The sequence below is a fragment of the Balaenoptera borealis genome (assembly GCF_965194805.1).
Source record: "Balaenoptera borealis genome assembly, chromosome: 7".
Taxonomy (NCBI): Eukaryota; Metazoa; Chordata; class Mammalia; order Artiodactyla; family Balaenopteridae; genus Balaenoptera; species Balaenoptera borealis.
Window position 1 is genome coordinate 102,571,091 of NC_138864.1, and position 14,920 is coordinate 102,586,010.

At 35.5% G+C, this 14,920-nt stretch overlaps 1 protein-coding gene across 2 annotated transcripts; it reads right to left on the minus strand.

Annotated features, from left to right (window-relative positions):
* Positions 1–46: 46 nt before the first annotated feature.
* On the minus strand, positions 47–13,651 carry NDUFA5 (NADH:ubiquinone oxidoreductase subunit A5). Of its 2 annotated transcripts, XM_082400177.1 has the most exons (5): positions 13,503–13,641; positions 13,150–13,194; positions 9,152–9,268; positions 4,125–4,190; positions 47–1,006 (listed from the first exon to the last, which is right to left on the minus strand). In XM_082400177.1, exons 1-5 carry the CDS (start codon positions 13,521–13,523, stop codon positions 905–907), a joined length of 351 nt encoding a protein of 116 aa, XP_082256303.1. In that variant the 5' UTR covers positions 13,524–13,641; the 3' UTR covers positions 47–904. The 2 variants fall into 2 exon arrangements, with proteins under 2 accessions (XP_082256303.1, XP_082256304.1); XM_082400178.1 differs by lacking the exon at positions 9,152–9,268 and having other exon boundaries at positions 13,503–13,651.
* Positions 13,652–14,920: the final 1,269 nt, after the last annotated feature.

The following is a 14,920-nucleotide window of genomic DNA, read 5'->3' on the forward strand; positions in this document are numbered from 1 at the left end:
ACCAAATTTAAATACTTAGAAATGATAGGAGGCTAGGTAGAAAAGGTGAGGACATATGAAAAGTAATTTTATTTTTGTTTAACCTTAAACTTACCAAACTGCTTCTTTCTTTGAACAGCATTTATCTTGTTTGATACCCAGCTGCACTCATATTGGAAATTAGTGAAAACTACTTAATGATTCCACTTTGAAGTTATAACCATACAACTAAGATGTTTTGAATATAAGCCTATCTGTAAGTCAGATAAACTTTAAGAACTCTTAGTGTCTCTTCTTTTACAGAAATTCTATCTCTATCCTACTGTACTTCGGTTGATCAAGAAAACTAAAGGCAAAGGGCCAGAAAGCTAACTTCCTTAAAAATGAGACAAAAGGAAAAGTTTTCCCAACTACCACTATAAATAAAAATTTTTCTTTCAAATACCAAATCAATTTTCTCAAGTGTACAATGAATTCTAATTTGATAGGTTTTTTTCTTACTACTTCACTTCAAACAGTGACCTATACATTTGTTTAAACAATAATAATAATTAAGTACCTTTTATGTTTTTTCAGAATAAAAAAAATTAAATGACATGTTAAAGATATTACTAAAAATACTTCACCTTTTGAATATGGCCCCTGCATTGGAGATCTATAGGAATTTTTCCAATTAACTTTCAAATCTTCCCACAACATTTCTGTTTTAAAAAATATTTTTGAAATAATTTGAATGAATGCTCTACAAATCAAAAACCAATTCACAAGTCCCTATTACATAATCAGCGATTTTATCAAGTCTCCTATATATGTTCTGTATCAGTTTTCTTGATTATAAGATGTCAATAATATGGAAATATTTTTAATATAACAGAATATTTAATTACATCAGTTTCCCATAAACACACAAGTCATTTAATGATGCTTATATTGGCCATTTCCATTGGTTGGCAAGAGGCTCTTCCACTAAAGGCTCCCATGGTTTCCATTGCACCATTTTTCTTGCCAGACTTAGTTCATTTTCAGCCTGTTAATAAGAAAGTTTTAAAAGATCGTTTGATTATATTGTCTAATAGATATTTATCACAGCTAATAACTGAAATATAAACTAGTAGAGCTACTTCTTTCATATTAATACATAATAAGCTGTTCCACCATCACATGTTGAACATCATTAATTAAATTACCTTAATTCTCACAGCTACACAATCATCATAAGTAAGAAAGGATGGCTTTTGATTTCTTCTATTTGATTAAAATTTGCTTTTAGAGTGTTCAAAAGTTTAGTTGGTGAGTTTTTGATCTTAATTGTCTGTTTCACCATTTAGACTACAAATTCTCTTAAGAAGTATGTCTCTTAATCTATGTTAATGGCTTTCAAACTTTATTTTACCATGGCCCACCGTTTAAAAAAAATTTTTTTTTTTTACTAAGGGATCCACAAGATGCACATACAACTAAAACAAAACTAAAAATATCATCACCTTTACTAGCTGTCATACACTCTATTTTCTATTGAATGTAAAAAAAAAACTAGTCACAATCCACCTAAACTGATTTCATGATCCATAATCCTTTAGACCCACAATCTGTAAAATTGTGATCTGTGAAGTGTAAGAGCATACAAGAGTTGTATTTTTACTGATCAATCAAATCAGTTTCCTTAATCAGATTATGTTACATTTAATTTTTCCTTTCAAACACAATTTACAACATATTTAACAAATATATTTTAACTATCTTTTTTTTTAACATCTTTATTGGAGTATAATTGCTTTACAATGGTGTGTTAGTTTCTGCTGTATAACAAAGTGAATCAGTTATACATATACATATGTCCCCATATCTCCTCCCTCTTGCGTCTCCCTTCCACTCTCCCTATCCCACCCCTCCAGTTGGACACAAAGCACCAAGCTGATCTCCCTGTTTAGCTATCTTCTTATTTCACATTTTTTCCACAGCAAAAAGACCTATGACAACTCTGGCCAACTTAGAAGAAGAACACTGTTGAACACTTGTCAGGACATCAGAGAAAGAATTCAAACACAGAATGAATGCTTAGTTTCTATCAGAGGCTATAATTCTCCAGTTAAAAGGCAATGCCTTGGGACTTCCCTGGTGGTGCAGTGATTAAGACTCTGAGCTGCTAATGCAGGGGGCCTGGGTTCGATCCCTGGTCCGGGAACTAGATCCCACATGCATGCTGCAACTAAGAGTTCACATGCCACAACTAAGCAGCCGGCAAGCCACAACTAAGGAGCCCGTGAGCCACAACTAAGGAAAAAAAAAAGGCAATGCCTCATTTATGTCAGTGGTGTGAAACAGCCAGTCTATGTTTAGCAGCAACAGTCTAAAATGTATATAAACAATGAGTTAAAAAGAGTAGATAAACAGAAATCTGGGGGTAGAGGCATTTCCTAATGCTGAAATGAGAAAATACTGATTAAAACTATCCCTAAGGATGACTCTCTCTCTGAATGCCCTTTGACTCTTGTCTCTTGAACATTCATGCCTTCTCTATGCCCCCAAAAAGTCACTGCACGCTGAGGAGGGTTCCTACCCCTGAACACCACTGAAGTCAGCCCTACTTCAGGGAGCTGGACTCAGCTGGCATGTGGCGCCTGTATCCACTCCCTCCCTCTTCTCTGGCTTCCGACACACTACCCTTTCCTCATTCCTCTCATATGTCCCTCTGGAAATGGGCTGTCCAGTACGGTAGCCACTACCTACCTGTGACTACTGAGTGAGCACTTGACATGTAGCTAGTTCAAATTCAGATGTGCTGAGAGTGTAAAATACACACCAGATTTTAAAGATTTAGTATAAAAAAATGTAAAATGTCTTAATTTTTTACATTGATATGTTTCAATGATACTATTTTAGATCTAATGGGTTAAATAAAGCATTATTAAAATTTAACCTTAGCATAGCCCATGAAAATTTGAGAACTGCACAGATAACGTAAAAATACTTAATGTACCCTACGACTATACCTGCATGATAAATTAATGTACCAGCTAAACTAAAGTTATGATCAAAGTGAAATCAGGTAGAAAAGAAAGAGGAACAGAAGGAAGACAATAATAATAAGTTTGCATTAAATTCCCATAACACTTTATCTAGTACCATATTCAACCTGGCAAATGAATAGGAAGGCGAAGAAAATAGGCCTCTGAATGACTGAAACAGTCTACATTTATAGAAAGCTGTCTGAATACTCCATTCCTCTTTTAACAGAGCCATCTAACAATTCTTTCAAATTTATATATTATGTCTATTGGTAAGAGATTCTGATAAAAGGCAAGAAAACGTAAGAAAAAAATGTTTACATTTTTTAAAAATATGAAAAACGTAAAAATTACATGAAACAGAATTAAACATTTATCAGACCCTTATAAGGGGAAGACATTCTAAACCTATATATAATATTGGGAAGGAGGGGAGATTAAAAGGGGAGTGGGCAGAGGGAGAGTGATTTGACCAAGTAAAAAATTTAAAAACCTCTACATATGGGAGAAAAGTCAAAAGGCAAAGAACAGACTAAAAAAAGAAAAAAAAACAATATAGCAAAAATTTAAGGTTAATATCTTTTATTTGAAAAAAATCTCAAAGAAATATATAAGAAAAACACTAAAAACAAATGACAGAGTAAAAACTTTAACAATATAAATTACAAAACATGAAATACAAAAACATATTTTAAGAATTTAACCTTCAAGAGTCAAAAATAAAAATGAAACTACATTTTAATTTTATGACTCAAAAGATCTGTATTTTTCCATATTAAAAATATAGTAACCCTTTAAAGTGTAAAAGTATATGTATCTAAAAAGATAAATTATTCAAATAGCAATAATACTGTTACTAATTTGAACTAAGGAAAGGCTAATAAGAACATGCTAATTAAATTCCAAACTTCCAACAAAAGCCTCATAAATTCAAATTATAATCAATGATAAATATTTAACTGACATACACATGTCAGAGTATGCATTTTCTTATGTGGTTACTCTTCTATTGGATGAATTGATATAAATTAAAAAGTTTAGTTTTCTTTTCTTTCTGGAATGTCAGTTTTGTACCTCTATAACATTGTGCCTTTGAACATTTGAAGCTAAACATCTGAATAGTCAACTTTTCTTTACCTGAAGAATCACCTCTTCTATTTGGCCTCCCTGAAGTTGCTCTTCTAGTTTTTTAACATTTGGTTCCTACAATTTAAGGGAAAAAAAGAAAAAAATAGTTAAAGAAGCACAAAAAGCACTTAATATGACAAATGTAATTAATTTTTCTTTCATTGTACCCTTGCTAATTTTTACCAAATATCTGGTTAAGAGCCATTTCATCTCTCTACTATTTTATTGCTTTTCTGTCTTAATATTAAAAGTGTTAAATGTTTATTGATGTGCTTATCAAGGGTAAGAATATGTTTAATTCAGTTTCTCTAAAATACAGATTTTAAAATAATACTTTATTTTCTTAGTACTTCCTATATTTCCTCTTAAGCATTAGCATTAAAAATAAATGCCACCCTATGACCCAGAACTCTACTCCTAGGTATATGCCAAACAGAAATGCATAATACATTAACCAAATGACATGTTCAAGAATGTTCACAGCAGCATAAATTACATCCCCAAACCAGAAACAATCCAAATGACCATATATAATAGAATAAATGAATAAACTGTAGTATCCGAATATAATATAATATTATAGAGCAACGAGAATGAACAAACTACAACTATATGCAACAACATAGATGATTCTCTCAAACATATTATTAAGCAAAAGAAACCAGACAAATACATATTGATGATTCCACTTATAAAAAGTTCAAAACCAGGCAAAATGAATCTGTGGTATTAGAGGTCAGAAGAGTAGTTATCTTCAGGAGGGTAGTAACCTTGAGAAGAATAAGAAAGGGTTTTGGCATTCTGGAAATGTCCTCTTTTTTGATTCAGTGTTGACATGTGTGATTACTTTGTGAAAATACATCAAGTTCTATGCTTATAAAGTCTGCACATTTCTTTATGTACATTATTCTTCAATAAAAGGTTACCTGAAACTATCACAACATTGTTAATCGGTTATACTCCAATGCAAAATAAGAAGTTAAAAAAAAATAATTAAAAATAAAATAGCCACTGTGCTTCCCTATTTTGACTCCAAAAAAAAAAAAAATGTTAATATAGTAACTAGAACATTCAATGACATATATTTATTTTCTAGTAGACCAAGCTTTTTGAGAGCCAGAAACCATGATCTATATATACACATGCATATGTAAATAAGGTGTAAATAGGGTAGCTTCTTGGCCTATAAATGGAGTGAAAAGAGGGAGGAAAAAAAAAGTTATTTTCTACAGGAATTGGCATCTGTCTCAGGGCATCTGCTGGCTGGCCCAAGATATCTGTATGGCTTGTTCCTCCACTTCCATCAAAGTCTTTGCTCATACATCTTCTTCTTAGTGAGAACCACTCTGATAATTTATACTGTGGTAGGCTGGAATAATGCCCCACAAACTGTACATGAACTAATCCCTGGAATCTATGAATGTTACTTTATATGGCAAATATTTCGCAGATGTGATTAAGGATCTTGGAATGGGAAGATTATCCTAGATTATCTGAGTGAGCCCTAAATACAATTATAGGTGTCCTTATAAGAGAGAGGCAGAGGGAAATTACACATGGAAGAAGAAAAAGTAAAGACTGGAATGACTCAGCCACAAGCCAAGGAATAACAGAAGCCGTCACAGCTGGAAAAGGCAAGGAATGAATTCTATCCTAAGGCCTCCAAAGGGAGTGCAGGCCTGCCGACACCTTGATTTTTGCCCCTGATACTAATTTTAGCTTCCAGAAATATAAGACGATAAATTTCTATTATTTTAACTCACCAAGGTTGTTGTAATTTGTTACAGCAACCATAGAAAACTAATACATATTATAACACCCCTCATCACCCTCATACACACCATTCTTCCTTCTTTAATTTCCTTCACTGCACTTACTATGTTCTAACACACTATGGAATGTACTTCTTCATTCACTTATTTTTCTTATTTATTTCTTTGCCTCCCATCATTAATGTATAATCTCCAAGGCAGGGACTTTTATGTTTTGTTCATTGCCATGTAGGCACTAGCTTCCATGCCCAGAACCATACATGGCATATGATAGACATGCATTAAGTGTTTCTTGAATAAATACAAAGTAGTTAGATAAGAGAGGGAAAAAAAGCAGATGAACATGTTTGAGAAAGACTGTTTAACTCAAAATGACTGAGCTATGAAGCCAAAAATTAATAACAAAACAGGGAAGCTGGTCACTGTCATGACACCCAGGAGGGAGAATGTAGAGAAGGCAAGGAATATTCAACATTATTTTCAACTCAGGAAAAGCCTGTGTTGGGAAAACAATTCAAAATTTGTCTTACTTAAGTTGGGTCAATAATGTGAGTTTTATTTACTAACGGCATAATGCCACCAAGCTTAATAAGGTACCATGTACTGAATGCTCACTATATGCTTGCAAATGTGTTAAGCACTGTACATATATTACCCATTCAGTCCTAACCACAAGTGTTCAAGGCAGGTATTATTACATCCAAGTTATAGATGAGGGAATTGAGACAGAGAAAATGGGCAATATGCCAACTCACCAAGTAAGTATTAGAGCTGAGATGAAAATTTTGGAAAGGCCACAAACCAATGCTTTTCACCACTATGCTATTACTATCTCCCTAGTATAATCTGAAAAAAATATTTACTTTTATTTCCATTTTAGGCTTAGACACTTTATAATCATTACAATATTCCCTGAAGATTCCATGGCTCTATGGGTGGGGTTAAAAAATCTGTGTTAATTTTATCAAACAGGATTCAGCAATACAGCTATTACATAGCACTTGGTGTTTTAAAAAATTATTTGTATACAGCCTTTTGGATAAACAAATATTTCTAAGGACCTCATTAAGTGTCAGGCACTAAGCTAGATTCTTGGGATACAAAGATGACCGCAATTCACAAGTAGCTTATGGACTAGTAGAGAAGACGTAAAAGGCTTCACAGAGGAAGTGACGGATCTTGAGGACTGAGTAAGAACTGCCTGGCAGACAAGGTAAGGGTATTCCAGGAAGAGGGAAGAGAAAATACAAAGAAACCAAAAATAAAATTGCATGGAACTCACATAACTGTCAGCAGTCTGGTATTACTGAAGTATAGTGTACAAAACAGGAAACGACAAGATAAGATTGAGAAGGTAACTTAGAGCCAGATCTTGGGGGGGCTAAAGTCCATACCATGCTAAAGACTTCATCCTGTAAGCCAGAGGCTCCCAAACCTGGCTATACGTCAAAATCATGCAGATAAAGGTAGCTAGATGAGTTTCACACAACCAGCCCAGCATAAATCCTTAAACTCAGCCTTTCAGAAACACTGAACAGGAAACCATAGTAAGGTTTTAAGCAGGAAGATCTCATGATCAGATTTACATATTGAAAAAAAGACTCTATTGGCAGTGTGGGGCATATAATGAAATATGATAGAACTAAACACAGACCAATTTAGTTATAAGGCAACTGAAACAGCCTAGGTCAGAGAAAAGAATTTTAGAACTATTAAGTGAAAGCAATGACAGTGAACTCTTCTTTGGGTGATATTGGCAAAAGTAAAGGAAAATATAAGGATAAGTTTTCTTTTTCTTTTAAGGTAGGAAAAAGCTAAATACATTTTGAGGCTAACTGAAAGATGATAATAAAATGGGAGGCTAAAAGAGAAACAGAGAAGAAATGATTAAAGGGGAACATGGTTATGGAGAAGGAAAGCAGAGAATAAAAGACAGTTGAAGAGACTGACCTCATGAAAAGAAAAAGAGAAATTTCTTACCATGAGATGGGAAAAAATGCATAAGCCCATTTTCCTTAAAGAAAGATGAATTCAAAAGAAATGTTAATTTCCCCTTTAGAGACTTGTAATCTGTGAATTACTTCCAGAACTGCCAAGATAAGAATAAAAGTTCCAAATCAAATTGCACTGTTTTGCCATATACCTGCAGAAAATGTAAGAATTATCTCTGGACTACAGAGTTTGGTGATCTAATAATAAGAAAACTATATTAGGGTCACTTATTACATGTATAAGTGGTTCTAAACTTTTGGAGTTTATGAACACTATTTTGGATAATTACAAAAGTCCACGAAATAACTGCTAGTGTGGAAATTTAACAACAGTGCAATATAGTTTGGTATAAAAGAATTAGCAGCAGTCTATTGTGTGCCTGTCTAGGGCCTTTGATTCAGAAGCTGTAAAATGCTTGTATTAGTCTGCCTGGGCTGCCATAACAAAATGCCATACATAGACTGGATGGCTCAAACAAGAGAAATTTATTTTCTCACAATTCTGGATACTGGAAGTCCAAGATCAAGGTACGACAGAGTCCATTTCTGGTGGGAGCTCTCTTCCTGGCTTGCAGACAGTGACCTTCTTGCTGTGTCCTTACATGGCAGAGAACACGAACTCTCTGGTATCTCTTCTTAGAAGGATACTAATCCTACTGGATCAGTGTACCACTCTTATGATCTCATTAACCTTAATTACTCCACACTGCGGGGTTAGGGCTTCAACATATGAATTTGGGAGGACACAAACATTCTGTCCATAACATGCTCAATATAATTTTTGGTAGTTAAGAGCTAACTTGGTCCTCTTCTTTTCATAACAAAGCACTTTTTAAAATAGTTATTCCTGACAGTTGTTAAACACAATATACATATTTTTTTCGGTTTTGTTTTCATTCTTCTCTACTCTAAAACTAGAAAAATGAAATAAAGATTGATATATCTATGGATAAGAAGTAAAAGATCAATAAAGGACTAGACAGGTAAGAGAGATAAAAGAAAGCTATAATGTTAACTTAAGGAAGGGACTTGATCTTATTCTTTCACTCCTGTATTTATAGTGCCTGTCATATAAAAAGTACTCAATAAACAGAAGTTGGATGAGTGAAAGGGAGAAAGGATGGAAGAAATGCACGGAAGGAAGGAGAATAGAAATGAGAGACGAAAGTGTGCAGAATATGCAAAAAGTAATGAACTGAATTTTTTATTTTTTTGTTAAATGTTGCATTGGATACCATACATCCAAGAAAACAAAATCAAGTTAGCTACTTACCGCTTTAACCATACTCAGCTTCTCATTTGTAATCTGTTCTGTATACTTTCTATATGCTGCATTTTTAGGGATTTGTCCAAGAACATCAAGAATCTTTGTATACAATATTTTTAGCCTCTGAAAAGACAAAAAATACAAATTTCCAGTTTAAAATGTCACCAAAGATTTAAAAACTCTCACCGATTATTAAAAAAAAAACTTCCCACCTGTTTTTTTAAAAAGCATTTAACTTTTCCTTGCTGCAACTTCTTCATGTCTATGCCTATCGATCCCTTTACAACTTAGGAAAAATGTGAATATAAAGACGGAAACTTCATATTTGTATGTATGAAAAAAGTTGTACAGAAGTTAAAGGTATGATAACAAAAATAAAACTGCATTCTAACTTATTGCTAACAATCTTTTTGATAAATTAAATCACTTACTAAATCAGTATGTCTCAAATTGAGGGCCTAAGCACTGAAAATTCTGATTTTTAAAAAAATTTTTATTTGAATTTCTATAGAAATAGAAAAATATATAAGCAGTATATTATCAGTATGATCAAATGTAATGGAATGTAGTGATGATACTTCAGTGCTTAGGCTTAGTGACTATGATCAAGTTGGTACCATGTGAAGATTTCACCACAGGCTCAACAGAAAAAAGCAGCAAGAAAACTGAGTCACTGCACATATTAAAGCAGCACGTATTAAAGCACACTGAACTTAAAGTTCAATACAGCAGCCAGCAATAAAGTCATATGATAAAAAGTTGTTATAGTAGACCCTAATTCACAGTTCATAAATATTAAGTATAATCATAAATATAGATATGTGATGAGGATTTTTCATTATTTCTTTGAAATTTAATTTGAAATTTGTTTTAGTTTAATTGTATGAAACTGTAGATGCTAATACCTAATTTCATTCATATATATTCACCATATATATGAATAAACAAAACCAACCTTAAGGGCCTCTAAGAATCATTTTTCTTAAAAAGTGCTCTGCATATTTAGACATTACTTCTATATTTGAATATGATGTTCCATAATAGAGGGTATTTTACTATACTAATGTAGAGCTTGTTAGATAACATATAATCTAAATTTTGTGTGTGTGTGTGTGTGTGAGGGGTGGTTTAGCCTCATTTCTTCTCAATTTTAGCAAAGGGCATGACAATAGAAAGGCCTGGTAAGAGACATGGATTCTAAAATGCGGATGTTAATAATATCAGCTTCATAGGATTTTGTATAACTTAGAACAGTACCTGGCGCACATTAAGTTTCAATAAATGTTAGCATTATTATTCTATTGGGGAAAGAAGAGTCACATCAGCAGATACCAGAGAAGGTTTCATAGAAAAGGCAGCATCTGAGATAGACCTGGAGGGATGGTAGGCCTTAGACATTTGAAGATGTTAGGAAAGGCAATCTTACACATAGAATACATACAGAGGATTGAATGGCAGAAAATACAGGGAATGTAAAGTAATTATTATATAGTTCTATTTCCCTTGAACTGTGTTGTCTAATATAGTAGCCACTAGCCAAATTTGGCCATTGAGCACTTAAAATGTGACAAATCTGAACTAAGATGTGCTGTTAAGTGTAACTACACACTGGATTTTGAACATTTAGTATGAAAAAAAGACTATAAAATATCATTAATTTTTATATTGAAATGGTAATATTTTGGATATGTTAGGTAAAATAAAATATATTAACTTTTTCTTTATTAAAAAAAAGTGACTCCTAGAAAATTTTGTACTACAAGCATGGTTTATATTTATGACTTGCATTATATTTTTATTGGACAGCACATGGCTAGAATATAGGACACAGAGAAAATGCTTTGGAGATAAGGTTGGAGAAAAAGCAAATCAGACTGTAAGTGGTTCTGCATGGCAAGTTAAAGCATTTGGGCTTTATTATGTGGGCAATTAAATGATTTAGGGAAATTGTGATTAGATGTGTGCTTCAGAAAAATTAATCTGGCAGTAGTGAGTTAAAAGAATAGGATAAAGGAGCAACAGAGAAGAAGGCCAGTAACAAGGTTGTTGCAAATCTCTACACAAGAACAAGGGACTAAACTGTGGTAATAATAGTAGGACAAAAAAAGAGAGGTCATAATGGAGAGCTGTTATAGAAAAGGATCAACAAAATTCATCACTGGAGTGAACATGAAGATAAAAGAGGTAAGAGAAGTATCAACTATGATGTCCAATTCCCAGCCTGCAGAGTAGAAAGATTTTGATACCATCAAGAAAAATACTCCAGTGGAAGAAACAGATTTAGAAAGGGAAAACCATGAGTTCAGTTTTAGACAATGAGTCTAAAGGCATTATGAACTCATAATGAGTACAAGACATTAACTCAACAAACATTAGTTACTGAGCACATACCATGTGCTAGCATAGTTCTAGCAGTGAACAAAAGAATAAAAAATCCCTGTCTTGATGAAAACCTACAATCCAGTAGATAGAGACAACATACAAGATCAATCAGTAGAATACAGTCCGTTGAATAGCGATCTGGAAAACCACTGTAAGCACTTTTGTATTTAGAGTGAAATGTAAAAGCACTGGTGAATTCTGAGGAAAGGAGTCACATGACTTGACTCACATTTTAGCAGGCTGACTTTTGTCGAAAAAAGATCAAACTGAGGCAGTGAAAAGCAGGGAGAGGCAGTTAGGAAGCAAATGCAATTATCCACAGCCATGATGATGGCGGCTGAGAATAGGGTAGTAGAGGAGGTGGTGAGAAGTAATCAAAATTTGGATATCATTTGAAGGTAGAACCCAGAGGATTTACTGAAGTACCAAATGTGGGGTGTGAGAGAAAGAAAAGAATGAAAGATGATTTCAAGGCTTTTGACTGAGTGAATAGAAAAATGGAACTGCTGTTCGCTGAGATGAGCAAACTTGAGAGCAGAGCAGGTTTTGGGGAGAAGATAAGGAACCCCATTTTGGGCACGTTAAGTTTAGGTTTCCTGCCTGACATCCAAGTGGAGATGTCCCCTAAGTAATGAAATATACAAGACTTCCATAAAGGGAGAGGTCAGTGTGCTTGCCACGGAAACCCAAGAGTTATCAGTGTGTAGGTGGTATTTAAAACCATCGGAATGGGTCCAGACACCAACAGAGAGCAAATACAAATAGAGAAAAGACCCAAGAACAAAGTCTTAGAACTCCACCATTTAGAAGTAGGGATATGAGGGATAAGCAGAAAAGGAGAAGGCCAAAAGAAGTAGGGAAAAAAAAAACACACCAGGAGATTGAGGTGTCTTGAAGCACAGTAGTGTTTGATGGACAGTGCCAAATAAGTCAAATGCTGCTACTGGGTTAATAAAATTGAGAAACGTGAGCTGACCATCGGATTTAGCAGCATGGTGACCTTGAAAAGAACAGTCTGGCCAAGCCTGACTGGAGTGCCTTCAAAATGGAATAAGAGAAATAGGAGACCGTTAAGTACAGATAACTTTTGAGTTACCTGTAAAAGAGAAGGAAGGAGAGAAATGGCGTGATTATAGGAGGGAGGAGAACGATCAAGGGAGGTCTTTTTTTTTTTTTTTTGATGGAAGAATGTCTGAATACTGACGGGAAAGACCTACTAGAAGGGAAAACGGATGACAAAAGGCGGCAACTGCTAGACCGCTATCTTTGGTAATCGAAAGTGTACAGAATCTAAGGCACCTAAGAAAAGGTGAGGCGGGGGGAAAGGTGGAAAATGGCGATACAGATCTGGGAAGACACTCGCAAAAGTACCAGTGAGCCACTAGAATGCCACGGAAAAACTCAACAAGAAAATGGTTTGAGAAAGAGATCATAGCAAAACAACCAAACAAAAACGTGGTACCAGATAAACCAAGTACTAAATACCGCTGTTGACTCAAGAGCTCACGCTGAATTGTAACTTGGGGCTTGCAATATCCGTATCCCGTTAACCACTCAAGAAACAAAGTCGCAGGATTCTAGGCTTCCTTGGAAACTCAGGAAGGAAAAAAAGAGGTACATACCTCGTGTGGACTCTCACATACAGCCAATCCCACAAGGCCAGTGGTCTGTTCAAAAAAACAAAACACGATTCATGCTGTTTACTACAATTCCCCGCGTACCCACGCTAAGACAAGCAAAACCACTACTGTCCTGGCTAAAACTGGCCTAAAACCAGCTACCGGTCTCTCAAAGCCGCTGGTTCGGAGTTTTCTTCTCCCTCTCCGATCGGAGCCGCTAACCTGGTCACCCCTAAGGGCAGAGGAAAATGAGTCCCCCAGAAGCACCACCAAGCCCGTGACAGTTCCGGCCACCACCCGCGGGCTGACTCCATCCCCACAGTCTAAATTCCGTCAGTGACCTCCAACCGCCTCACCTTCTTCAGCAAGCCCGCCATGACAGCGCCGAGCAACCGGGACGCGCAGCCCTCTGGGAACTCGCCCAGACCCGCTCAATCCACCACAGAGGCCGCCACTCCGTCACCTTGGAAACAGCTTGGCCCCGCCCCCTGAGGCTCTTTACGGCGGCAAAGGCTCTGCACCGCCCATTCCTAAAAGAAAAAGTGACGCATGCGCAATGAGTGCACAAAGCCTCTAAACCAGGAGGGTGGGGCAAAGGTTATGTTAGGTGTCTTACGTCTCAGTTCCTGACCCTCTCACGCTGCCTGCCTGCCCAGAGGTTGAGGGAAAACCTCCAAGCTACAAAAACACACCAGGAGATTGAGGTCATAGTCACTCTAGGAACCTGCATTCGTCTTAACCTTTGGTGAATTCCTCTCTTCCACAGCGTAGTGTGCAGTAAAATGAGGGTGGTCGCGGAGCTATCGTCTAAGTGATCTCTTGGGTGCAAAGGTTAGTTCAGTATTCTCAGTCTTATGAGGCAAAGCAAAGCCAGAGAACATTTCCCATCACAAGCCTTTTCTCTTTCATTTCACTCACTGAAGTACATCCATTTTCTCATTTTCCCAGGTGAAGTGATACCGCACCATACCTTTTTTTCACTTACCTCTACAAACATGTATTGAACACCCGTTATATGTTAGTTGCTGGGACAAAGTTTGTAAAACAGCATCTGTCATCGCGAGATTCACAGAACAATGACGAAGACATGCATTAGTAAGTAATTTGTTAAGTGTTCCAAAAGAGGTTTGTGCCAAGTGCAATGAATGGTAGCAGGGAAGAAGAAATAACTGAAAATTGTGGGATGACTGGAGTTAAAAAGGGCATTTGCTTAAAAAGTCAATGGGAGAAGAGCACAACAAATTGAGAATATATATAACTTAAATGGTAAAACAACCCACAGAATGGGAGAAGATATTTGCAACCACATATAATCACCAAAAGATAAGTGGTGCCTAGAACATATAAGGAACTTACATAAATCAGTAAGAATAGAACTATGAATTGGGAGATTGGGATTGACATATATACACTACTACGTATAAAATAGATAACTAATGAGAACCTAATGTATAGCACAGGGAACTCCATTCAGTGCTCTGTGGTGACCGAAATGGGAAGGAAATCTAAAAAAGAGGGGACATATGTATATGTATACTGATTCACTTTGCTGAACAGCAGAAACTAACAACATTGTAAAGCAACTATACTCCAATAAAAATTAATTAAAAAATAGAAAAGAACTAGTAACCAGAACAGGTCTTCCTGCTTCCATTCTTGCCTACCTCTCTGGAATATATTAAATGGGTTAATATATGTAAAGTGCCTGACTCAGTGCATGGAACACAGAACCACACAAGTGATTTTGTTATTTTTTATTTTGCTGTTATCATTC